Below are 24,395 nucleotides of genomic sequence, written 5' to 3'. Positions count from 1 at the left end.
TTAAGAAAAACAATAAGATCATAACGAATCCAAGTATACCTCCACTTGTATGTAGAGAGTTCCCGCTAGCGAACTTCAATGGAAGCTCATTACCCGGCAAATTCAAGCATAACCAATCAAGGGCAGCCTCAAATGTAGCACCCTCCTACCCAATACAATGAAACACGAGACTTAATACTAACTACGCACAAGCTAATACAAGCGTGGATACAAGGACAATCTTAAGAAGGTATAAGAACCAACCTGCGGTTTTAACAATCCATGCTGGATCGTATCAAAACGTAAATTTTATTTTCTCTTCTATTGTTTTGTTCATAATTTTCTCGGTAGCCAAACATAGAGAAATGAATATGTAACAATGGTACCTTGAGAGCGGAGAGAGCGAGTTCGACTTGATCATTGGTAAATCCTTCGCAGGAGAGCTTCTCATAAACGGTCTTAAGCTTCTTGGCCTTCTGGGCCTTGGAGAGAGTATCATCGACCGGAGCCGCGGATCGGGCAGAGTTGTTGTTGAGCAAAAGGCGGCGGAGCCGGTTCTCGTTCTCGGCTGAAATTTGGAGTCTGGGACCGGACGAGGACGAAGACGAAGCTTGTGGTGTGGCTCTGGACGAAGATTTTGAATGAGCCCTATTGCTACTGATGTGTTTCTTCTTGGGAGCCATTTCGCTTTGGTTTCCGACTAGGAGCTGCTCGACTTGGACGGACTTGGAAAAATCAATACCTATAACAAAAATAAATAAAAAAAGAAAAAAACGGAAATTAGAGAGCCGTGAACTATGAACTATCAGTGAATAATAGATAACATTACACACAATTAATATTATGATTACATTCCCTTTCAAAAAAAAAAAATATTATGATTACATTCTTCCGAATTACAAATTTCCTTACATAAATAAATACTGATAAATAAATAAATAAAATCATTTACAAAACCTGATTCTACATCGTAAAAATTAAATAAATGAACGACCGTAAGCTTAGCTTCTTCTCCTATTGTATGAATAAAAGAGGATTGAAAAGATAATTAAAAAAGGAAAATAAAGCAATCTATCTATAATATTTTAAAAATAAAGAATTCTATACAAAAGTCACTATTTATTTTCATAATCTATATTTATAATTTTTTTGTGAAAGTATTTTTTATAAGATATAAAATAGTGAATAGTAGTTGATGAGAATAATTTTTTAAAAAAAATTAAGATAAAAAATTAAATTTTTTGAAAATAATAAAAATAATAATCTCCAAAATTATTTTTAAACTTTTAAATTTTCATTTAATTTTTAAACTAATCCTAACTCATCTCAACTTATAATTATAATTTTTTTAAATTTCAATATAACATCTAAACACGGCCTAACCATAATTTGATTTTGCTCTAAGCCGTACGTGTGGTTAACCGGTCATCCTCATTCCTGATCAGGGACAGGGAGGGACACTCTGGTCCTGTCTTAACCTTGAAACAACAGTCTCCCGGCCATTTCACTTTTTACTCCTCTTCTTTTGAAGTATAAGCAAAGAAAACCCTAACCTAACCAATCATCAAATATCCATTCTCCTTTTTCATGTATACCATTCTTATCCCCAACCCAAGGTGAAGCACAACCAGTACCACCATGGAATCTCATCATTCGACCAATATCGATTGTAGCTCTAAGGTTGACGCGTCCCGTCCCTTCCGCTCCGTCAAAGAAGCCGTGGCCATCTACGACGAGCGGCTTCTTCTGGGAGAATTTTTCTCTCCAAAGCCTTGCGTGAACATCCCCAAGCAAGAAACTTCGTGGAACTTCTCACCAATTCCTACAGAGTCTAAACTTGAAGATCTTAATGATCACCGCTCTATTTTAGATACCCTGAAGAAGCTGGAGGCCGAGCTCAAGGAAACGAAGGTGGAGCTGAAGTTGCTGAAGGAGAGAGAGTCCGAAACCGAGGTCGCATTGGCTTCGCTGAACGCCGAGCTTCACAAGAACATGTCAAAGTTGGCCGAGGCCGAAGCCGCTGCGGCAGCAAAGGCAGTGGCTGCGACAGAGATGATGAGTTTGGAGAGAGCAAGTAGTAGGATAAGAGAGGAAGAGAGGAAGAGGGAGTTAATGTATAGTATGGAGGACTCAACTACTCTGGCTCAAATATTAAGCCTTGGTAAGGAAGGATATTTTGGAATAGAGAAGAAGAGGATGAAGAAGAAGCCTATTATTCCTCTGTTGGGAGATTTATTTTCCAGGAAAAAACGTTCTTCTACTGCTCTGCGTACGTAAACACACTCTGTTCGTCTCCCAAATTGTATAATTGATATCATTCCTTTTCCTTTTATCGTCTTCTTCTTCTTTTTTAATTAATCTTCTTTAAGATCTATAAGAACGTCTGTTTTGATCTCTGTGACTGGGTATTCATTCAATGAGCAAATTAGCTTATTTATGGCCACTGAAATTTCTGTTTTTTTTTTTTTTTTTTTTTTTTTTTTTAATATTCATGTTCATTTAGAATATGTATAAATCATTGCTCAGTTGATTTAGCAATGACCATTGCATGTAACTTTTTTTTTTTTTTTAATCAGCCCTTAATTCCCTCGTCCACAATGTTGGGGGACTGAATTAATGACTTTTACGTATTTTTTTTACGTATTCTACTATTAGTTAAAATAATTATTTTATATTAAAAAATGACACAATTAATTACATTAATAAAATATTTAAAAAAAATGCAAAAATAACGTGGCATAAAATTTTTGTGAATATCAATCAGCTTATTCATGCATGGAGTGTGGGTGATCGATCTTTCATGCCTAAATGAAAATCTAATTATCTATCTTTGAGCCCGTTTGTCGGGTAAATAGGTTGCAAAAAGGCCATTGGAGTCAAGCCCGACACCATCTCACCGATGGCCAACCGCAACAAGATCAAAGAAACAAGGTGATATCATGCCTACAGATTGCAGAAGGGGCATAATTAATACAAGATATAATAAATTAAATATAATTAATACTATTATCTAATCGGTGCGCAAGCACACTTAATAAAATATTTATATTACTTAATTCAATTTTAAAATTAAATTTAAAAATTTTAATCTTATAAATTAAATCTTACCATTAATTCAGTGCACTTTATATACCAAATTACGAATAAAATAACTCATTTATTATAAGAGGAGTGTGAGTCACAAGCATAAAACAAGACACGGCACAATATAACGGGAGACAAAATAAGTGAGAAACATTCGATGAAGGTATTGATACAGCAAAATATACATATTTTGAAAAATTAGGATCCTCGATCAGGAGTTACGTTTCACAATTCTATATTTCTAAACATTTTTAATTCAATATTTTTTTAAAATTATTTTGTTAATCTTCAGTTGACAATTGTAATGTTACATAGAATGATAGTGCTACTATGACGTCTAGGTTTGACCATTGGTTGTGGCCTTAGTGTAAATTTTACTTTTTTTCTTTTAAATATTTTTTAAACATCTTTAAATATTTTAAAATAAACTAATATATTAATAGTCACTTTCTTAATCATTAAATAAAAAAATTTAAAAATAAAATAAAATAAATGAGCGGTCAAATTGATAGAGCAAACTCAAGCGATGCAGTATCATTTTCCTTCATCAAAAGCCGAAGCTATATTTGGATCTTTTAAAACAATATATATATATATAAATTTATATATTATAATCAATATCACAATTAAAATCTCTTCTTAATTATTATAAAGAGTTTAAATTTAGCTTTGTTATCAATTATAACAGTTTAATAAATATTTAAGCCACGTCTAAGACAGTCAAGATTATAATTGGATCCAATGAAATAATTATAGAAAAAATGTTAAATCTCATCCATTAACTCGACATTACACGATTATCACAAAATATTGTTAGGCCTAGTTTGGATAGTCAGACCATATGATATAAGATTAAAAATTTGTAAATAATAGTAAAATAATTTGTAAATAGTATTGAAATAGTTTGAGTTAACATTTTTATTATGTCTCGGGAAGTGAGAGATATAAAATTGGATAAAAATATTATAAATTTAAAATATTGATATAATATTATTTTTATTTTGAAATTTGAAAAAGTTAAAGTATTTTTTATGGTTTTTATAGAAATTTAGGAAATTTATAATGATTAAAAAATATGAAAGATAAATTGAAAAGTATTTATATTTAAGTAGTGTTTGGACGTTAATATGAAATGAGATTTGATGGAATGAGAGGATACCAACTGCTTATCCAAACGGGGCCTTAGGCCTCATTTGATCTCACAAACCTTTTAAACAATCTCATTTTATTTCATCTTAGCATATAAATATCATTCAAACACAAATATTTTCTAATTTCAAATTTTCAAATTTTTATAATAATTACATAATAATTATAATTTTTCTAAAACTATAAACAAAACACAAAAAATTATTCAACCTTTTCAAATCTCAAAACAAAAATTATATTTTAACTTTTTTTAATTTTTTATTTAACTTTTTCTTTTTAATTTTCCAAAATCTCATAAAAATCTTAACTTAAACAGTTTTATTATTATTCACAAATTATCTCATTACTATTCATAACTTTTTCGTTTCATCTCATATGTATAACCAAACGTGGCTTAAAGTAACGAAGTTATGTTTTAGGGTCTGTTTGGATATTTAGAATGAATAATACTAGATATAAGTTTCAAATAGACAAGTCTCATATAAGTCATTTGTAAAAAGGTGGGTTCAACTAATAAAAAATAAATTTTTCTTCACTTTTTTAATGTATAATCCACTTTTTTACAAAAATATGGTTAGAATACTTGAAAAAAGTTGTGTTGTTAATTGGACCAATAGACTATGTTTGAATGTCAAGCATACTTCAACACATATCAAACTAATTATTAATGAGTGTCACTAATTTTCTAACCATTTACTAAAAAAAAAATTAAACTTATCTCAACATATTTCATAAGCATATTTAAACTTAGCAGTCTTACATTTTCAACATCAATTTTAAAGACCGAAATTGTCTTGGAAAATGTTGAGATGAAAATTGAAGCTTTTATTCAGAAGTCTGTCTATGCTTTTAGGAAAAAAGATAAAGATTTAAACAACATTAAGAAAAAATAAGAGCAACGGTAAAAAATATATATATACATATATAAATAATAATAATAATAATAATAATAATAATAATATATAAATAATAAATGAGAAAAATCTACACAACTTTTTATCACATAACTTCCGCACATCATATTTTTTTTAATTATTATTATTATTTTTATTAAATATTTAATATATAAATAATGAATAAAAGAATTAAATTAGTTTAGAAAGAATATTTTTTTTTTAAATATTAAAAAATTAATTTTTTTTAAAAAATGTGGTGTAGAGGTTGTAAGGTTGTGTAGCTCATAATAAATATATCAGCGGCACCAAGTAAAGAGCGAGATTTGATTCCCTACTGTATTGTAGCGCTGTTTGTCTACCGAGAAACCGAGGAAAATAGAAAGAAAGAGGAGAAAAAGCGAAAGAGGATCGGAGTAGAGAGAGAGATGCAATCTGTGGTGAATACGCACTTATCCTGCGGCAGGCCCCAAGCAGCCCTAGAACCTCAGTCCTCAACCTCTTCTCGATCCTTTAAGGTCCTCTCTCTTTATTCACTGTTACTTTCTCTAATTTCAAATATATGGGATCGATTTTCTTACCGTCAAGAAAAATTACAGAGCTCGAACTTGTTTGGCACTCATATTTTTCTCGCGAGGGGACATAATCCAGTGTGGCGGGATTCATGCCGTTCCGTCCCCGTTCGCTTCCATTCCCGATCACGCAGTCCAGGTAACATTAAATTTCTCCTTTGTATAATTTGGTTTGCATATTTGTATGATTTATATTCTTCCTTTGAGGATTGAATCTGAACGGAAATGGGTAAATTCATGGCGTCGTTGATTGTTTCGTTGAGTTTGAGCTTTTCTTCGTAAGTACGCGTTGCAAAGAATTAATTTGTCGTATATGTCCCGTGTACGTGGCTTCGCCTATTTTCAATAAAATTACTGATAAAAAAAAAAGGAATTAATTTGTCGTTTTTCTAACACAAGGTTAGGTTCGAAAACATGGATTTGATCGTTCAGAATACTCTTGTCTGAGCTTTCCTGTTGAATCCAAATCTGTCTTAGGATCGTGGAATTTGTAAAGCTTAAAAGGAAATTCCATTTCGTCGTTGCCAAGTGCTCGACCATGATTATGAGCATATCTGCGATTTGTGTGTTTCTAAATGTGTTCCAGACAGAAGTAATACGTGACATTCACAAATCTTAACAGTCATTTACCTTGATGGTTTGTTTTGAGCCTGTTTTGATTGTTTAGCGTGCTAAGTAATATTTTGTGAACGGCATTTAAAAAGCATGTTTATGTATTCCTTTGTCCATTCAAATATGTGTGACCTCCACCCTAGGAACCTCTAAAAAGCCATTCTTGTATTCTCATTGCAATTTTGGTCTTTGAAACTTCTATACTAGTTTTTAATTGCTGATCATGGTTTTTAAGTATGTTGTTGTGAAAATCAGTAGCTGAAAGTGATCTCAGATCATAATTAGGTTGAAACTCAGCCATCAATAATATCATTACTTTGGCTATACAAAATGAACTGTTGGAAGTTTTGGGAGATTGTCGTTAATTTTTACACATTAATTTACTTATCAAGAAAAAATCCACATATTAATTAGGGATAATGATAAGCTTACTACTTCCAACCACTCATTATTACTCTCTTTATTTTTTTTAAAATTTTATTATTATTATTTTTTTACTTAATGATTAAGAAAGTGACTATTAGTAAAGTTGTATATTTTTTTAAAATTTTTTCTTAATGATTAAGGATATTAAAAAAATAATAATAAAAAAAAAATTAAAATACACTAGGGAGTAGTAAGTGGGTGGTAGGAAGTAGTAAGCCTATCATTATTCATTAATTAGGCCTTGATTACTTCCTAGAACAAAAGAAGAATACCAAGTTATTCAGGTTATTTAGGGGCATAAAACTTAAAATTGAATTGGGTTTTGTTTTGCATGTACTGCAACGTATAATGTATTCGTCATCTTTGTTGTGGAGGTGCTTGGGTCGTTTGTGAGTTGCTTGTGATCTCCCCTTTCCACTTTTAACCTACTGGATATTAAAAGGTTATTAATTTTCATACTGTACAGTTGTGAAGGGTGTTGCTACTCCAAATTCAGCCGTTGAACTGCCACTAACTGCAGAGAATGTTGATAGCGTATTGGATGAAATCCGACCTTATCTAATTGCAGATGGGGGAAATGTGGCATTGCATGAGATTGACGGCAATGTTGTACGGTTGAAGCTACAGGGAGCATGTGGCTCCTGTCCGAGCTCTGTTACAACAATGAAAATGGGTATTGAGCGCCGTTTGATGGAAAAGATCCCTGAAATAGTTGCAGTGGAACCCATAGCTGATGAAGAAACTGGCCTTGAGCTGAACGAGGAAAATATTGAGAAGGTAGTTTTGCATTTCTAGTAACTACTCTAGTGTTAAACAAGTAATTATTGGCTAATCTCGGAATATGGACATGTGGTACTATCATCATAATATAGGATGGCAGGTCAATCAAAATTGGTATATATGAAAACAGCTTTAATTACATGGCATGTTGTGACAAGATGAGGGTTCCATGTTATCCACATTATGGGATAACACAATAATTTGTCTTGTTAAACTTTTTTGATAAGTACTTTCGTGTTAAACTACCAATGGTCTTAGTAGATAGTGTAATATGTATAAGTTATGTTCATTTTTTCTGTTTCTTCATTTATTTATTGGTACAACTCATTGATGAGGGTGAGAGGGTAGTTAGTACATGGTGAATGATCTGAAAGAGGAGCCATATTCCACATAAGCTGAGCAAAGAGAATAGAGTTTAGGGAGGGCAAATAAAGAAGATGAGATAATTGAAATTGTTCCAAGTTCTGCATGAATTGGACATAATGGAAGTGACCCCATGTATGAGGAAATTTGTCCTTTTAGGATTTTGGAAGACAATTGATGCAGCACAACAAAATCCTACATTTTTTCTTATGAAACTTGCTGTTTTGTTTAGCTTATCCCGATTTCTATTAGTGCATTAATTCAAATCTTTATTTTCTTTTCTGTTCTTGGAAAACAAGCAGTTGAGTTCCGTTTCGCTTAGTTTAAATTCTGGCTTTGGTGCTTCAAGGTAGAGTTGGCCTCTAAATCTATAACGGGTTTTTTTCTTTTTTTTTATTTAAGAAATGTATGAGGGCTCTCTGAAAAAGTCTTGTAATCGGTGGGAAGACTAGCTCCAAGTTTTATTGCATGGTAAGGTCCTTTCTGAAATAGGACAGATCTGCTTATTGCGTTTGCAGTTCAGCAGGAAGCTGTCTGCCATTGGATGTGTTTAAAAATCAATACTCGGCAATTACCATCCCCCCCTCCCTATCAAAAAAAGTTTATATTTCTAGGTACTTCATACTTTATAATCCATTTCAGGTACTCGAAGAAATAAGGCCATATCTAGTTGGGGCAGCTGGTGGGTCACTTGAACTTGTGGCAATTGAGGAGCCGATAGTCAAAATTCGTATAACAGGACCAGCAGCAGGGGTGATGACTGTTCGAGTGGCTGTTACACAGAAACTGCGAGAGAAAATTCCATCCATTGCAGCAGTTCAACTTCTGTAAAAGCCCTAAAACAAAAGAAATACCCCCCCCCCCCCCCCCCCCCCCCCCCTCCCCCCCCGTCGTCTCTCTAATTGTATGCTTGTGATTTTCTGTCGCAAGCAATTTGCAAACGAAGTGTGTCAAAAGAACTCCGTAAAAAATCTTTGTGGTAGTTCTATGGAATATGTACAGTTCCATATATAGAGGGCTGCAAAAGTCGAGCAAATTATTTTTTGTAACTGGAAATCTAAGAGCGGAAATAGGAAAGAGGACATATCTTGTTGTGTATGATTAAATTGGTTATCAAAGTTTTATTATTATTATTATTATTATCTTATCCAGAGTTTTACCTAGCAATTAGCATATGCGTTTGGGTTGATTTGGACGCAGACGTTGAACGTAAAAAAAAAAAAACACACACCCTTCGTTTCTAGCATACATTTTTCCAAGGAAAAAAAATAGCACGGGAGCATCTCAGTTTCGGGCCTAAGAACAAACAGGAAGCTTAAACTTGCTTCGAGGGTGATCATACCTCCAAGAAAAGAGAGACAGAGAAAGGCATTAAACTTGCTTGAGGCTTGGGAAGATAGACGGGTCCATTTAAATAAAGAAAAGAAAAATGCTTGTTGCAAGCGTCTGGTGCAAACGACATGCAAACGGGATTGACGTGGAGACACTTGATAAGAGAGAGACCGAGCTGATGAGAGACAGAGAGATGATGAGAGAGGAAGACCAAGCTGATGAGAGAGAGCTGATGGGAGAGAGAGACGACTCGAGGAGCTAGAGATAGAGAGAGTTGATGAGAGAGAGAGAGAGCCCTGATGAGTAGGGTTGTAAATGAACCAATCTGTTCGATAGTCCACTCGGTACTCGCTTGGTTAAACTCGAATCGAACTCGACTCGTGAAAAAAAAAAAAAAAAAACTCGTTAGTGAAAGCAGATACCCGCTCAAATTGTAAATAACACATACTCGACAAAACTTGACTTAACTCAGCTAAGGCTTGTTAAGGCTCGCTTATTTATACTCGAGTCGACTCGTTAACTCGACTCAATTAAAACTCATCTATATATTGATAAATATGTACATACAACCTATGTGTACACACACAAACACACACACACACACACACACATATATATGTAGTAACTAATAATATAAGCATACCACTTTTATAATTAAATATATAATATGTAATCTAATTACTTATGTCCTTATAGTGAATATATTTCATAAGTATATTTTATAATTTGTATAATAATTAGTCGATAAAATTTAATAATTTCATATATTAGTATGTGAGAACCATATATGAAATATATATATGTTATCATATTAAGTGTATGTATTAATAATATATGTAGGCATATATTATATTGTTATTTTGGATAAATATCAACTAGTTAGATATTAATTATTTATAATTTTTTTAAAATTTTATAATTCAATAGAGGTTCTACTTGTTAGTTGTATAAATTTAATATTAGATTATTTATTTATTTATTTTATTAAATATTAAATATTATTCAAAAAATAAAAAATAAACAGTTCGAGCTCGAGCTCAAGCTCGGCTCAGCTCAAACTCGTTTGTGGGACGAGCTCGAACTCGAGTTGAGAGTTTAGCTTAATGAGTCGAACTCGAACAAAGAATAAAAAAAAATCTCGAGTTCGGGTTCGAGCTCAAGCTCAAGTATTTTGAGTCGAGCCGAGCTTGACAGGCCAAAGACCGGCTCAGCTAGGCTTGATTCCAACCCTACTGATGAGAGACCTGATGAGAGAGAGTTAATGAGAGAGAACATGTGCGTTTAGAGAAATAGTAAATAATTCATTTTAAATCTGACGTGGCATGGACGACTGCATGCTGATTGTATCTAATAACTATATATAGAAAAACTGTAAGGAAAAAGCTAGGGAATCAAGGATCCCGCTCCTTTTATATATATATATATATATATTTAGTGATTAAGGAAGTGTTGTTCAATAATAATTTTTTAAAAATTATTTAAATACTAAAAAAATGATGTGAAAAAAAAAAAAAAAAACTTTGAAATGGCCTAGCGGAGCCCCAGCGGTGGTTGTTGACCCAGCCTTTAAATAACTAAAATCCAAGTCTAAATTGTTTCAAGGTTAAACACCAAATTTACGGTGGAAAATTGGATAACATGACTTAACAAGTTTCAAAAACTATAATGTTATAGATACGCAAGTACAAGTTTTGATGATGCTGTCTATTAAGAGGCAGTGAAGAAATATGTGGTCTAGCATTATTTAATGGAAGCTTCAACTTCAAGTGCGTTGAAAAACAAACAAAGACAAAAAGGAAAAACTTCCTTCTTTAGATTTGAAAAACTATCTTATTTAATTATTACATTTTTTTAAATTATTAAATAAAATATAATAAATAATTTGTATCAACTTTTTCAAATTTTAAAATAAAAATAATATTTTAATAATAATTTATTCAACTTTCAACTCTTGTATCATTTCATTTCAACACAACTCACTATTAAAACCTTTCACTATAACTTATATCTAATAGATCAAACCTCCCCCAGAACTAATAGATCAGAAGCCAAAGACTCGCTCCAGTGGCGACGATTAAACAAGAGTTTTACTACGTACAAACAAGTTTGTATACCAATCTGCGTACTAATATTGTTACTTTCATATTCTAAATTCAAATTAGCACTGTTTTCAATAAAATCTATTTTCTGACCAATCATATTAAATAAATATATATATTAGTACGCATAATCACTTACAATTAGATTTTTCCATCAAGCAATATTGATATTAATTACACCTAGCAACCGCCATGTTGGCCAACTTGGCCTCTCTTGACCTCGTGTATTGACCTTATATAAACGCATTCAGACTTGTTTTTTTATTTTCCCAACAACCTGACAAATGTTCTCAAACGTGTGGTGCAACGTGTTAAGATATAATAAAAATGATTAAATCTATATTGCGTATCAGCTTAAACATTTAGAATAAGTCTCACTGAAGAATTTCTGAATTTAAATCCAAACTCTATATTTCACCCACTTTAGTTTAGCAGATATCAAGCTTCCATATTAACTCATTTGAGAACGTACACGAACAGTATAATTCACCTGTCCTCGTATGGTTGTCAGCTTGCTAAAACCAGATTTACATGCTATATACAATACTGATGTGGATGAATTGCATTAGTATATATCGTACGTTCTGATCCATTCCTGATCATGCAACATAGCAATTGATTTCATCATGTTTGAATATAGACACAAGTTAAAAATGTTATAGATCCAAGAATTGCAGTTGGTCTTCTAGTCAGAGCTACTTAAATTGCCTCAGGAGGAGTGTTAAAGGAACATGGATTGAACACTGAAGGCAACACCTTACATTGGGCCATCTCGCAATATATTAGAAGCAAACGAAGTGGCAGCCGGCTGGACTCTGTCAAACTTCTAGAATTTAATTGTGAAGGGGTCTGCATTTTTCTTTTCAGAGTTGGTACTTCAAACCACCAATTGGTTCGGATTCTAGAAAGATACGTATATTATATTCTCAGTATTTGACGTTTCTTCTTTCTTCTTTATCACTTGCATAGAAATTTCTAAACCGTAGACCGGGTGACTAATTCCACCAAATGACCCTTCTCAACATAAATATCAAATATCAAGCCCCATTCCTTGTTTATCAAGACACAACAAATCGGTAGCTTACCATAATCTTTGCTCGGTTACCCATAAAAATGTATCCTACAGCACCTGATTATGATAAACACGCAGCTGAACACTATCCAGGTGCTGTCCCGGTTTCAGGAACTCCAAATACTGCTCCCCCACAACTCTATGCTCCTCCATATATACCCTACGGGAGGCCGGTTCATGGTGGTGCAGTGAAATGGTCAACTGGTCTTTGCCACTGTTGTGATGATCCTGCAAACTGTAAAGACTTCAAACCCCGTCTTGCTTAATCACCAATTTCTAGAAATAAACATATCAAATCCTGTTTCATTTATTCACACTTCCACTTATGTATTTTTAAAGGTTTTACCACTTGCTGCTGCCCTTGCATCACGTTTGGACAGATCGCTGAGATAGTAAACGAAGGTTTTCCATGTAAGCCTTAGAAAAACAACTTGCTCATCATTTAGTTTGATAATATGGAACGATTGTTAGAGTGGTTTCTTTGTATTGATTGATCGTATTTTACAGCTTGTGTTCTGAGTGGCGCGATCTATGCTATTCTGGGTCTTACTGGTTTCGCCTGCTTGTACTCCTGCTGTAATCGCTCAAAAATGAGGGGGAAATATGACTTGGAAGAGGCACCTTGTGCAGACTGCATAGTGCACTTCTGCTGTCCGGCTTGTGCTCTGTGCCAAGAATACAGAGAGCTCAAGCATAATCGTGGGTTTGATATGGGGATAGGTATGATAGCTTCTTGGTTATCAAATTTTTTTTTTCATTATTTTTTTTTTCTTTTTTAACAACAATCTCTAATCAACTTTGAAATCTTTTTTTTCTTCGTGTTGGTCGGCAACTCAGACATGTTATACTTCTTATTTCCAAATTAATTGTTGAAGAAAACCGTTGGTTTCTCTTTGAAGATGAGGTATCTTTTTTAGGTCCCGTTTGGATAAAAAACAATTTTGTTTCATCTCATCATTATAATTTTCATAAATTTTCACATAAAATATAATAAACAATGCAAAATTTTCAAATCCTAAAACAATAATAATATTAAAAAATAATATTTCAAAAATATTTTATTCAACTTTTAACCTTAATCTAAAACCATCTCATCTCATCTCACTATCCAAACGGGACAACCTTGTTTGTTTTCAAAATTCCTCTCATCTCATCTCATTTAATTATTACAACTTTTATAAGTTCTGACATAAAATAAAATAAACAATTTAATTTTTTTAAATTCTAAAATAAAAATAATATTAAAAAATATATTATAACAATATTTTATTCAATTTTTAACTTTAATCTCAACTCATCTCATCTCATATGCGAAAACAATCATGGTTATTGGTTACACACGATGCAATCCTGATTTCCGAGATCATGATATTCCCCATCTACCATATGCATGCCAAAATGGAAAAACTATATAACTATATTCTGTCATCACATCTTGATTTTGTTTACTCAGAAGATTGCGAAAGATTTTGGATAGATATGGAAAGTTTATATTTTTTTTAAGTTTTTCTATATTTTTGCCTTGACCTGATACTTTCTTATATTCAATCCACTTTAATTCTTTCTTGGGGCTTCATTTATTTATTTTTATGGGAACTTATTTCTTGTGGGTGGTTGTTGGAAATGAAGGATGGGAAGCCAACGAGGACAGACGAAGGCGGGGAGTCACAATAGCTCCAACAGTGGCACCAGGCATGACAAGGTGAAATGGAAAACCAAGACCCCTTTGCTGTTGATCCTGCTGTCTGCTTCCTTGCTGCGTGCAGTTTCTTTTTTCAGTTGTATCGTTATTGTTGGGGGTGTGTGTTTGAATGGTTATTGGCATCAGAGAAGGAAAAACGTGAAATTTGTGCCAATGTAGCAGCCTGTGTAAACAACATATGTTATGTTTATGGTACTCTCATTTCTAAGCGTATAGGTGATGAAAAGCTGTTGAAAGTATTTTTAAAATAATTATTTATATATTATATTTATTAATAATATTTTTGGGTTGATTTTGAAAGTTGTGAATTATATATGGAAAGTTTATAAGTTTATAAGATTTATTATATTTTGGGTCTATATTTGCATGATAAGCCATTCAATGGCTTAGTGGTATTAATGCCTTGGGTTTATCCAGAGGGCTTGGGTTTGAGTCACCCCAATGACAATGGGAGCTTTGATTGATTTACGGAAAGAATGGCTCAAAATAGTGATTGTATCCTTTGCTTCAAGAAGAAGAAGTTGTTGATGGAGTTGCTTGTAGTTTTCTAGAGTAGATGACAATTCTCGTCTTCTCTCTCTCTCTTTTTTTTTTTTTCTTCCCGACATACTCAACATCAATCTCAATGAAAAAAATAGAATCTGGTTGTGATCAGAGCCTGGTTCCATAGCTTTTTTGGGGGGTGGACGGCTAGACTAACTACATATACATCCAGGTGGTACTTTTTCTATTATCACGACATGGACTCGGGGATTGTATTCATTATCAAGGTGATGACATTTCTTTCTGGAGTATGTTTGTCTTCAGTGGGGTCTTGTTACGACCGAACGGTAGGGTTTCTTTTTAGCTTTTTTCAGGATTTGGCCCGAACTGTTCGGCAGATTCCCACTCGTTATGCACTTATTCGCCACTTTGTTCTCAATTGTTTCCACCTCCTGGGTGAGACAAGCTACCTTTAGTAGCTAGGAACCTCTTTTTCTTCTGCCCAGCTCCACGAAAATAACGTTCGACTTGCATGTGTTAAGCATATAGTTAGCGTTCCTTTTGAGCAAGGATCCCTTCGCCGCTTCAGCCGTATACGGGGGAACTCGCACGTGCGGTTCTTAAGGAGGGAGAGCTAGTAGGAGCCATCCTATCCCAATAGCGAATATTTGGAGCTCAATATTAAATCCTATTTTCTTGCAAGACCTGTTCGGATAAGAGAAAACTCTAGAGATTGCTTCGAAGTAAGATCCTTGCGTTGACCCTTTCCTGAACCAGAATCCTTGGGGCTGAGAGGAAAAGGGGATCAAAATGTCCCATCAATAAAGTGAGGGGAATTTCCCCCGTTGTGTAAGGCCCGATATGGTGCCTTTCACTTTCAAGCCTGCCCAACCTTTTGCAAAAAAACTGTTTTCTATCCCCCAAGCACTCAGTGGAAGAAGAGGAATCAAGTCATGCAGTCTCCAATCCAATCTTTGTTCCCGTAGTCAATCCTTGGTTGATCTCTAGGTTCTGGTTTTGTCTTGTTTGATAATAGAAGTATCTCTGTAAGGACTCCATCTCAACATCAATACGCATTTGATGGCTATTTGATTTTAATATTTTCATTAATGCCTCCTATTTGTGGAAGAAGAGGAATCAAGTCACGCAGTCTCCAATCCAATCTTTGTTCCCGTAGTCAATCCTTGGTTGATCTCTAGGTTCTGGTTCTGCCTTGTTTGATAATAGAAGTACCCCTGTAAGGACTCCATCTCAACATCAATTCGCATTTGATGGTTATTTGACTTTAATATTTTCATTAACGCCTCCTATTTGTAGACAGACAGAAAGCCAAGCACCCTAAAGCACAAGGCATGTAGACCAGGAGTAGGAGCCTTGTGTGAGGCGTTGCAACGCGTCAATAATGGGGCACAAGTAGCGAGGTGCTACAATGCATGAAAAATAAAACTCACAAGCGCTCCCATTGTGGTTCAAACTGGTGCCAACCAGTGGAAGAGAAACTAGGTGACCATTGGACCAAGTCCAGTTATTGTGTCTTGTGGCAACATACACAATATATATACCTATTCCAAGTAGTTTTCAGAAAAATGAAAAGTAATAACTTTTTGTTCGCATCTTTTAACTATCTATATATAGACTCATTGGCCTGCCATTTGAGTATCCTGAAATTCAATTTCAAAATTCTCTCTCTCTCAAATTTTTCACTTCTTCAAAACTTGTTAGAATCTGTTTGTTCTCGAGAGAACAAATTTCTAATTTTTTGGTTGAAGAGCAAAATTTGAGGGTATTCAGAGTCTAATTTTGTGTCTGCATAACGCAGTTAGACAAACATACTTGTTATGAGCTTTATTGTATCTTGGAGGCAAATTCGTTTACAACCCATATGCATATCGTTATTGGTGGGAGCGAATATTGTCTTGAGAAAAACAACATTGTAACGCACCTTGAAAGAAACTCTCTCACTAATTTTTGTTTTGCAACCCCTTTTGCACTAACAAAAACAAGTGTAGTTTGTGTTATCACTGTTCAACATGATCTATATATCTATCCAAATCGGTCCAAAAACTAGAAAAAAATGTGATTAACTTAGCATTTGCAACAGAGGGATTTTCCCACTTAATTAGCATTGATCCATACAGAAAATGGTAATAATTAAGGATAACACGAACCAATCGTACATCATGCAGCAGAGGGCACAAACATTCAAACTCGGGTAAAGTGATGAATAGTCCAAGCTTGTATTAATTTAATACACTATACACATCACTTAAATGGTAAGATTTGATTTGTAAAATTTAAATTCTCCACCCAAAAAGCGCACCGCAATCAGCATGCTTGATGGGAAGAATAGAATCGGGGAATTTCGAAACCCAGCTCAGTACAAGGATGATGAAAAGCTGAAGGCATCCATTGGGATGAAAGAAGCAGGTTATGTACCGGACACGATATGTTCTTCATGACATCTATAAGGAGGCCAAGGAGCAGGCCATGCTTGATCTATCATAGTGAGCGTTTGTTTGGCAATTGCATATGGTCTGATCAGTACTCCAGCAAGGACGCCTCTTAGGATCATCAAGAACCTCCGTATCTGCGAGGACTGTCGTAATGCTAACATTTTAACAAGGATAGAATACATTTTAACAAGGATTGCATAAAAGAATAGAATACATTCTTCGCAAAAAGTACATTTCTCTATTGCCTTGTTCTGCAGAATCTCCTTCCCAATTCAAGGAGGTTATCTTTCCCGGTATAGAAACCCAAAGGTGGTTAGTCTACATGCAAACTGTATTGAACAAGAGGATAAACAATATCAAAATGATTGCATGGTATAGTTCCCGGAATCCTTAAAAAGAATCAAAACTATATTTGTTTTAATCATGGTGGTCTTCCATTATCTAAATCCTCCATTACTTCAATGTCCTTGCGAGCTGTTATCTTCTGCACATATCCTGCAATCATGAAAACTATCTGTGTGAACTCCAGAACGCCCACACAGCTACTCTAATCAAGCACCAAATATTTTCTTTGGCCGTTTAAACACCTAACAATTCACTTGACCAGTTTTCATAAGGAAATATGCTTGATAATAATCATAGTTTGAGAAAGGCAAGTTATGTATTCAATAGGTGCCCATCAACATGCAAGTAAACACTAAAAGTAACCACACCAAGATCATAGCATAACTTAAGGGAATCTATTACACCTGCAGAACATAAAATTCTTTAAGCTGTTTAAGCATAATAAAAAAACCTGAATACAAAGTAAAACTCAAACTTGAACTTGGAACCTTATGTCCAAACTTATTTTCCCTGCCTTCTAATGCGTCAAAATTGAGAATGTAGAGCCACCTTGCCAAACTTTTTTTCTTAGCCTTAGCTTTGCCAATACCAACCACCCAAGAACAAGTTACTGGCAAGTGAAGGGACACCCCAACAAAAAGAAAGAAGACCAAAGACCAGATATCATTGACTACGCAAAACAATAGTGGAGATAGTGCACATTATAGTTAATCTAATTCTGAGATAATGGAATTTGTTTACTGAGGAGCTCCCATATCCATCTGGTATGTTGACTGACCTACCAAAAGCTACATTAAACTCATCCAAAAAGCAACAGAGGCTCGACCCTACTGCAAGAATAACCGAGTAACACCAAACAGATTAACCATTACTGTGTGATCAGAACCAAGACTAACGTCATACATCAAAGAAGACCCTTCATGTTCCAAAGAACATGCTATCTAACCATGCACCTGAAAACCATCCCCATTTTAAAGATAACAAGTTTCATCACAGTTCATTATGGATATTTTCTTTGTGAAGTTTCATGAATCCTGTAGATCTCTCATGCTTTGTAACCTACACGTTGAACATATAGCACAACTGGATCATTTTTTTTTTTATAAGTGACACAACTGGATCATCATTATAACTAAAAATAGAAAATGGTAAGATAAGCAGGTGCTTAAAATCATAACAGGTAAGCACCACTTCTAGCCTTTCAACATGTTATAAGAATCCTCATTCAATGTAATAAATTATAAATTCCTCGGAAGTACTCGATAAGAAGAAGAATACCAATTCCTGCACAAGGTAAGCATTTGCAGATGATCTCTTTTCCTCTTTTATTATAATAGCTGGCAAATCCGGATCCTTGGCAACTTCGACATTTTCCTGTCCATTCGTACACGACTTCCTTGCAATCCTGCAAATCCAAAATGAATCAGACTCCAATGATTCATGTTTCTAGGTTTTATTTTCCTGCTTTGTGAATGTGTAAGGGAGGAACAGGGGAACTGCCATAGTGGTGATCTTTTGGTTCTAAAAGTTTGGACACCAAGTTTTAAAGGTACAAAACCGTCACATACAAAGACGATGCTTCTTTGGCATATTTCATATGCGATTCTTCCAGGATGTGAATTGCCAATCATATGGGGAGAAACTTTAAACAAGAACAAAAAAAGAAATAAAGAGGAAGCCACAGCAGGCCCACATGTGAAATAAGACGATGAAGAAGTATTAAACCTTAGCATACTCAATGTGGCTCCTAACATACCTCACCTTTACTACCGTAGTTTGGTTTTAGGCTTTATTAAATTGAATTGTTCGCTCATGAAATTGAATGAGTCATTGTTTTAGATTCTCCGTCTTGGAACCAAGCCAATTTTGGAGCAGCTGCGGGGTAATGGAACCAACCAGCAAAAAGCTCCTAATCCAGTTGTATACCACCACTGATAAACACCAGAATAAGCCGTCCAGTGTGTGCTCTTGATCACAATCACTAAATGGGCGGACTGGCTGGCTGCCCTTTTAATCAATCTCGGGCCGCTCAGTGCCACTATTGATGCAAGTTGTAAGGAGTCTTGGTCTCGAGTCGAGCTGGGCTGAAAACGCCTTTTCTACCTTATTAGAAAATAACAAGGGCTGCAATCTTTCTAAAGCGCTAACGTAGCAAGAAAACAGATGCGCTCATGCGCAACAGTTTTCTAAAGCTCATTGCTTGTTGCATGATAATTCAATAAAAGTTTGAGCGAAAAATGTAAAGACTCAGAACCTCTTCGTCTCAAATTTCTTTTTAAACATTTTACAATTGGAAAGTGGAGGAATTGCAAGCACTAGTAAGCTATATCTGCAATTCAACTTCAACCCCCCAAACCAAAAGGCCTCCTAACATTAGAAAAGAGTAACAATAAAAAAGAATAAAAAAATTGAATGCAAGATTTAGATCAATTAGGAAGAGATAATATAAAACCTGAACTTGGGGATCGCACCGGAGGCGTCGATCGATCTCTTCGGGTGGGACCGGAGAAGAATCCGGATAGGTCATTGGAAGCGGAAGAGCGTCGCTATCGTCGTCCAAGTAGCTATCTCCCCAACGAGACCATTTCTTCTTCTCTCTGGCATTAACTTTCAGGCTGTTGTTACCGGGTGCGCCGCTCCTAGCCGAGCCGTCCTTGGCGGCTGCGTCAACGTCGTGGCCGATACGGACGCCGGATATTTCGGCCGAGGAGGGGAAGTGGAACCACCGGGGGAACGAGGGGCCCACCGGGATGTCCCCGGTGGCGCGGCAGCGGAGGGCGGAAGGCTTAGATGGGAAGAAGAGAGAGGTAGGGTATAAAGCAAACATTCGGTTTGAGACTACCGTTATAAGGAGAAACAAAGAGATGAACTTGGAAATGGTGGTGCGAGCTAGGTGGCCGTTGGTTTTTGACAGTTTGCAGTTATTTTTTTCACACTGGCTTCTCTTCCCCTCCTCTTCTCTTCCCTTCTGTGAATTTTGTGAAGTGGAAGTTTGGGTGTGGTTCGTCGGTGACGGGGTCCACGCTTTGATAGTACCATTTTGGTAACGGCGACTTTTACTTTCCCTACTACAAAAGTTTGCTGAGGCCACCTTTTCAATATTTCCTTTTAAGGCCACAATGTCGCCATGATAAGTCTAGATAAGAGCTTGTTTAGGTAGTGATATGGAAATAGAATTTTATGAATAATACTAAAATAGTTTGTAAATAGTAGTGAGATAATATGAGTTTATTATTTTTTGAGTTTTGAAAAAAGAGAAAGAAAAAGTTGAATAAAAAATATTATAAATTTAAAATATTTTAATAATATAGTTTTATAATATTATTTTTGTTTGTGAATTTGAAAAAGTTGAAATTATTTTTTATTTAAACGTTTGAAAAAATTGTAATGATTAGTTTTAAAATTTTATATTTGAATTATATTTAAGAATAAAATGGAATGAGATAAAATAAGATCAGATAATAATTTTGTATCTCATCTTAGCCCCAAACCTGCCCTAATATCAAATATTACCTCGGCCCAACCATTTAGGCGAAATTGCACAAAAGCTCCCATAATCTCACATGATTAATTACATATATTAATATAGATTGAAACATAAACATGATGATATATAAACTGGAGAAAGTCAAACGCAATAACGTACGGACAATAATAAAGTTTCATATATATATATATATATATATATATATATATATATATCATGAAACTGATGTTGCAGGCATGGTTTAATTAGTTTGTTGATTTAGCGTCAATCATGATGCTGACGCTGATCAATAATAGTGAAGTAGTGAGAAGCAAGACACAAACATGTAGACCTTCATCTTAGACCAATGCCAATCAATGTCGACACACCCTCTGCCTTCCTCGGCCGGCTGCAGCTACAATGGTAGAACTTGTTTCTGTTTCATCACCCTAGCTAGGCATGCACTAATTAAAGTGGTGCAGAATTATCTGTTAGCACTGATCTCCTGATCTCTCATCCATCTCTATCATATATAGTCGTGCTTTTTTCTGCATATCCCTACAACCTGCAGATCAATTAATAAACCAGAATTAATGTCAGTCGAAGTCAATGTATAATAGGACCTGCAATTAGCTAAATTAAAGACCCTTCGATGCTTAATTTACATTAATTAGACAAAAAATTAAGAACCAAGACGATGTTTTGTGCTTACCGAATATTAATGTCTTTTCTCTTTTGTAGTGAAGGAGGAATTTTACCATCAAGATTGTTATTTTGGACGAATCTGTTAACAAATCATTTCATCAAACTAGTTACCAGCTCTCCTTATGAAAAGAAAAAAAAAAGAAGCTTTTCTGATCATGGCAGTAGTACTTACATCTCATGTAGTTTAGCAAGTTGGCCTAATGATTGAGGAATTTGTCCTTCCAACTTGTTGTTCTCCAAATGCCTTCACCAGATTCACAAAGAAAAGGGGGGGGGGGGGGGGGGGGGGGAATGGGGAGGAGAAGCAAAAAGAAAAATCAACATGAGATCGATCGGGATGTTACATATGTATAGAAGAAAAGCTAAGAAATGACGAGCATTAATGAAGCATGAAGCTAGCTAGCATACAGAGTTTGTAGTACTTTCAATGAGCCCATTTCTGGGATGGTGCCGGACAGCTTGTTCCCCCCAAGCCAACTGCATGCATGCAAGCAAATAATTCCAATCAACAGGCATCATGAATATGAAGCTAGGTCATGTGATATTATCATGAGATGGAAGCCTGCAGCTGGTGGAGTGGGACGTACAGCATATATAATTATGAGGAGGAGGACTACTATATCATTGCTTACAGATGGGTGAGTCCAGTTAACTTGGAAATGCTTGATGGCAGTGAGCCGGACAGCCCAGAATTTGTTAAATTCCTTCATATTATCAAAAACAACATAAATTAGTTCTTGATTACCGTATAATCAATAAAAAGCTGGATAAATGTAACATTAACTACCATACGTATGAAATCTTACAGAGTGACAATGCGAGCAAATTGTCCCTTGGAACATGCAACTCCAGTCCATGAATTCTCTCTAGGTAAGCAAGGATCACCCCTCCAATCGGAAGGTGGGTTGTCCAAGTTTCTGGCGAACTCATCCATGGCCATCACTGAGAAAATTACAAGAAATTAAATGACTAAAGCAACGCAAAAAAAGTAATAAATCTGTAGTATAAAAAATATATGGTGCAGGTATATGTAATGGCTTAAGGGGTAATTACCATCTCTAGAGATAGTCCTTCCACCAAGAGGAAGAATCTGAAATAATTCACCAGCACTGATGACAGGTCCAACAGGTATCCCAGTTGCAGGAGTCAATACAATTTTGGTCTGCCCAGAAAGAGGCCATTGCGTCGCGTAGACGGTGACTCCACTGACCGTGACATTAAGATCGGTGTAGAAAATCCGGCCATTGAGAGAAACATTGAAGACTCTCCAGCTGTATGGACTCGGGTTCCGATTGTCCTGGAAATAGAGTGAGATGTAGTAGCTAGTGCTAGGGAGGGCCAAAGGTGGCCACTGGATTTGGAGTTCCTTTCCTCGGCTTGTTGTGATTGCAGTTTGGAATGCCTTTGCCGGTGGGAGGTTCCAAAAGTCTGAAGAAGTTACATTGGAGTGGCTTATGACAACTGGGTTGATCTCGTCATTGAATGGTTGCCATAACCGGTTGAATTCGTCGTCTGGATAACTAGGAAACATATATGTTTGCATTTTCACCATCAGAACTTTCTCAAGCTTCTATTCCACATTCTTTTCTTCATTATTCTATATATAGATAGATAGATAGATAGATCAACAAGAAGTTGATTTCCGGTCATACCTTATCATGTCATCCTGATCACTTCCAAAGGTACTCCTCGCAACAGTGATGAGCGCATACTTGCTAAAATCCGTGGTGTTATACATGGAATCCTCCAAGTACTCGAGCTCAAGAGCCGAGATAAAGGGGCTGGAAACAGTCTTCTGGTTCCTCGCCAAGCACACACTCAGCGTCTTCCCCATGGCCATAACCACCACCTCATAATACGAACTAAGTCCGTTCGCATAGTCCTCGGTGGTGTTGACTGTGCTCCACTTAGTCCCGTCCACAATCTGGTCGAACACCGGCGGCTCCTTCCCTCCATCGAAACCTCCGTAATAGTACGTCGTCCTCAACAGGTACTTCCCTCCTTTGGTCACAGGAATCACATAGCAATATTTACGTGCGCTCGTGTCGGGAAAATACCGCAAGGTGGATAGTACGGGCAACAGGCCGTCTGGGGTTTTGAGGGTGGTTATGTTGCCGACTGATATGAAACCCTCGTCCGTGATGTACTTTAGGCTGCCCGAGGTTACCTCACCAGACGAGCCCGCAGTACCGCAGTTTAGGAGATAACCTATACGCGCGTTTACGTACGCATTCATCCAACAAAAGAAAAATTATAGGAAAAAGAAAGGAGAAAATTATTGATTGATATTTAGTATAGTTCTTCAAAGTAAATGTATGATAACCTATTTATATTATACATTACCGAACATATATAATAGATTTACCCTGGAGAATACATAGTCGATCGTAGGCATGCAGTAGTTTTGGTATCATCAAATGAATGAACATCATGTTATGATTTAATTTTCTATTGTCTTCTTCTCTTGAGCAAAAGTGTGATCTATGAATCACTTACCCAAAAAATGAAAAAAAAAAAAAACTTGTGAGAGAGAGAGAGAGGAATGCAGTACCTCTAATGTCAGGAACTGGGAGAGACTGGACGAGGAGAGGGATGCTGACGAGCCATAGGAGGAATACGGAGAGTTTCATATTCTGGGTATCAATGGCACCCAGAAATGAATGCAGACCGGGAAGTTTTTGGACTATTTGTTTTTTTGAAAGAAAGAGAGAAAGGTGGGGTGGGGGGTATCGTCAAGTTCGGGATTCACAGGCGGGCTCCACAGGTCGAGGACATCGCTTGAAGAGAGTGGTAGGATTTTGAGAACATGTTGACCAGGTCAATTCAGTTATCATTACAATTTTATAACTCCAAATATTAAAAGTAGAAACGGTATAAGAA

At 35.6% G+C, this 24,395-nt stretch overlaps 6 protein-coding genes across 11 annotated transcripts in view; 3 read left to right on the top strand and 3 right to left on the bottom strand.

The window, feature by feature from the left end:
• Window positions 1-725, bottom strand: part of LOC121257555 (DExH-box ATP-dependent RNA helicase DExH7, chloroplastic) — a 29,854-nt gene extending 29,129 nt beyond the window's left edge. For 5 of the 6 annotated variants that reach the window (XR_005939240.1, XR_005939241.1, XM_041158594.1 and 2 more), the window contains exons 1-2: window positions 366-725; window positions 40-145 (exon numbers count right to left, since the gene is read on the bottom strand). Coding sequence is in view for 3 of the 6 variants with exons in the window: in XM_041158594.1 (XP_041014528.1) it covers window positions 40-145; window positions 366-662 (403 nt within the window). In the remaining 3 variants the exon portion in view is untranslated. Of the gene's footprint in view, window positions 1-39; window positions 146-243; window positions 281-365 lie in introns of those variants that run through there. The other variant, XM_041158598.1, reaches the window with a different exon arrangement.
• A 733-nt stretch (window positions 726-1,458) lies between these two features.
• LOC121256942 (WEB family protein At1g75720-like) lies at window positions 1,459-2,422 on the top strand. Its single transcript, XM_041157751.1, has one exon. The coding sequence runs from the start codon at window positions 1,618-1,620 to the stop codon at window positions 2,254-2,256; it is 639 nt and encodes a 212-aa protein (XP_041013685.1). The 5' UTR covers window positions 1,459-1,617; the 3' UTR covers window positions 2,257-2,422.
• A 2,986-nt stretch (window positions 2,423-5,408) lies between these two features.
• LOC121258488 (nifU-like protein 2, chloroplastic) lies at window positions 5,409-8,987 on the top strand. The gene is made up of 4 exons (XM_041160012.1): window positions 5,409-5,623; window positions 5,705-5,816; window positions 7,182-7,492; window positions 8,501-8,987. Exons 1-4 carry the CDS (start codon window positions 5,534-5,536, stop codon window positions 8,687-8,689), a joined length of 702 nt encoding a protein of 233 aa, XP_041015946.1. The 5' UTR covers window positions 5,409-5,533; the 3' UTR covers window positions 8,690-8,987.
• A 3,172-nt stretch (window positions 8,988-12,159) lies between these two features.
• On the top strand, window positions 12,160-14,271 carry LOC121258237 (cell number regulator 1-like). Its single transcript, XM_041159667.1, has 4 exons — window positions 12,160-12,598; window positions 12,701-12,772; window positions 12,869-13,081; window positions 13,991-14,271. Exons 1-4 carry the CDS (start codon window positions 12,403-12,405, stop codon window positions 14,065-14,067), a joined length of 558 nt encoding a protein of 185 aa, XP_041015601.1. The 5' UTR covers window positions 12,160-12,402; the 3' UTR covers window positions 14,068-14,271.
• A 2,959-nt stretch (window positions 14,272-17,230) lies between these two features.
• On the bottom strand, window positions 17,231-20,346 carry LOC121258236 (protein disulfide-isomerase SCO2-like). The gene is made up of 3 exons (XM_041159666.1): window positions 19,797-20,346; window positions 18,623-18,749; window positions 17,231-17,494 (listed from the first exon to the last, which is right to left on the bottom strand). Exons 1-3 carry the CDS (start codon window positions 20,169-20,171, stop codon window positions 17,421-17,423), a joined length of 576 nt encoding a protein of 191 aa, XP_041015600.1. The 5' UTR covers window positions 20,172-20,346; the 3' UTR covers window positions 17,231-17,420.
• A 524-nt stretch (window positions 20,347-20,870) lies between these two features.
• LOC121258238 (probable LRR receptor-like serine/threonine-protein kinase At1g67720) lies at window positions 20,871-24,283 on the bottom strand. Its single transcript, XM_041159669.1, has 9 exons — window positions 24,067-24,283; window positions 23,168-23,723; window positions 22,569-23,035; window positions 22,322-22,457; window positions 22,148-22,219; window positions 21,924-21,992; window positions 21,688-21,759; window positions 21,523-21,594; window positions 20,871-21,375 (listed from the first exon to the last, which is right to left on the bottom strand). Exons 1-9 carry the CDS (start codon window positions 24,143-24,145, stop codon window positions 21,369-21,371), a joined length of 1,530 nt encoding a protein of 509 aa, XP_041015603.1. The 5' UTR covers window positions 24,146-24,283; the 3' UTR covers window positions 20,871-21,368.
• Window positions 24,284-24,395: the final 112 nt, after the last annotated feature.

This window comes from Juglans microcarpa x Juglans regia, chromosome 3S, assembly GCF_004785595.1.
Source record: "Juglans microcarpa x Juglans regia isolate MS1-56 chromosome 3S, Jm3101_v1.0, whole genome shotgun sequence".
Taxonomy (NCBI): Eukaryota; Viridiplantae; Streptophyta; class Magnoliopsida; order Fagales; family Juglandaceae; genus Juglans; species Juglans microcarpa x Juglans regia.
The sequence above is the reverse complement of the archived record's forward strand: the minus strand, read 5'-3'. Positions and strand labels throughout refer to the sequence as shown.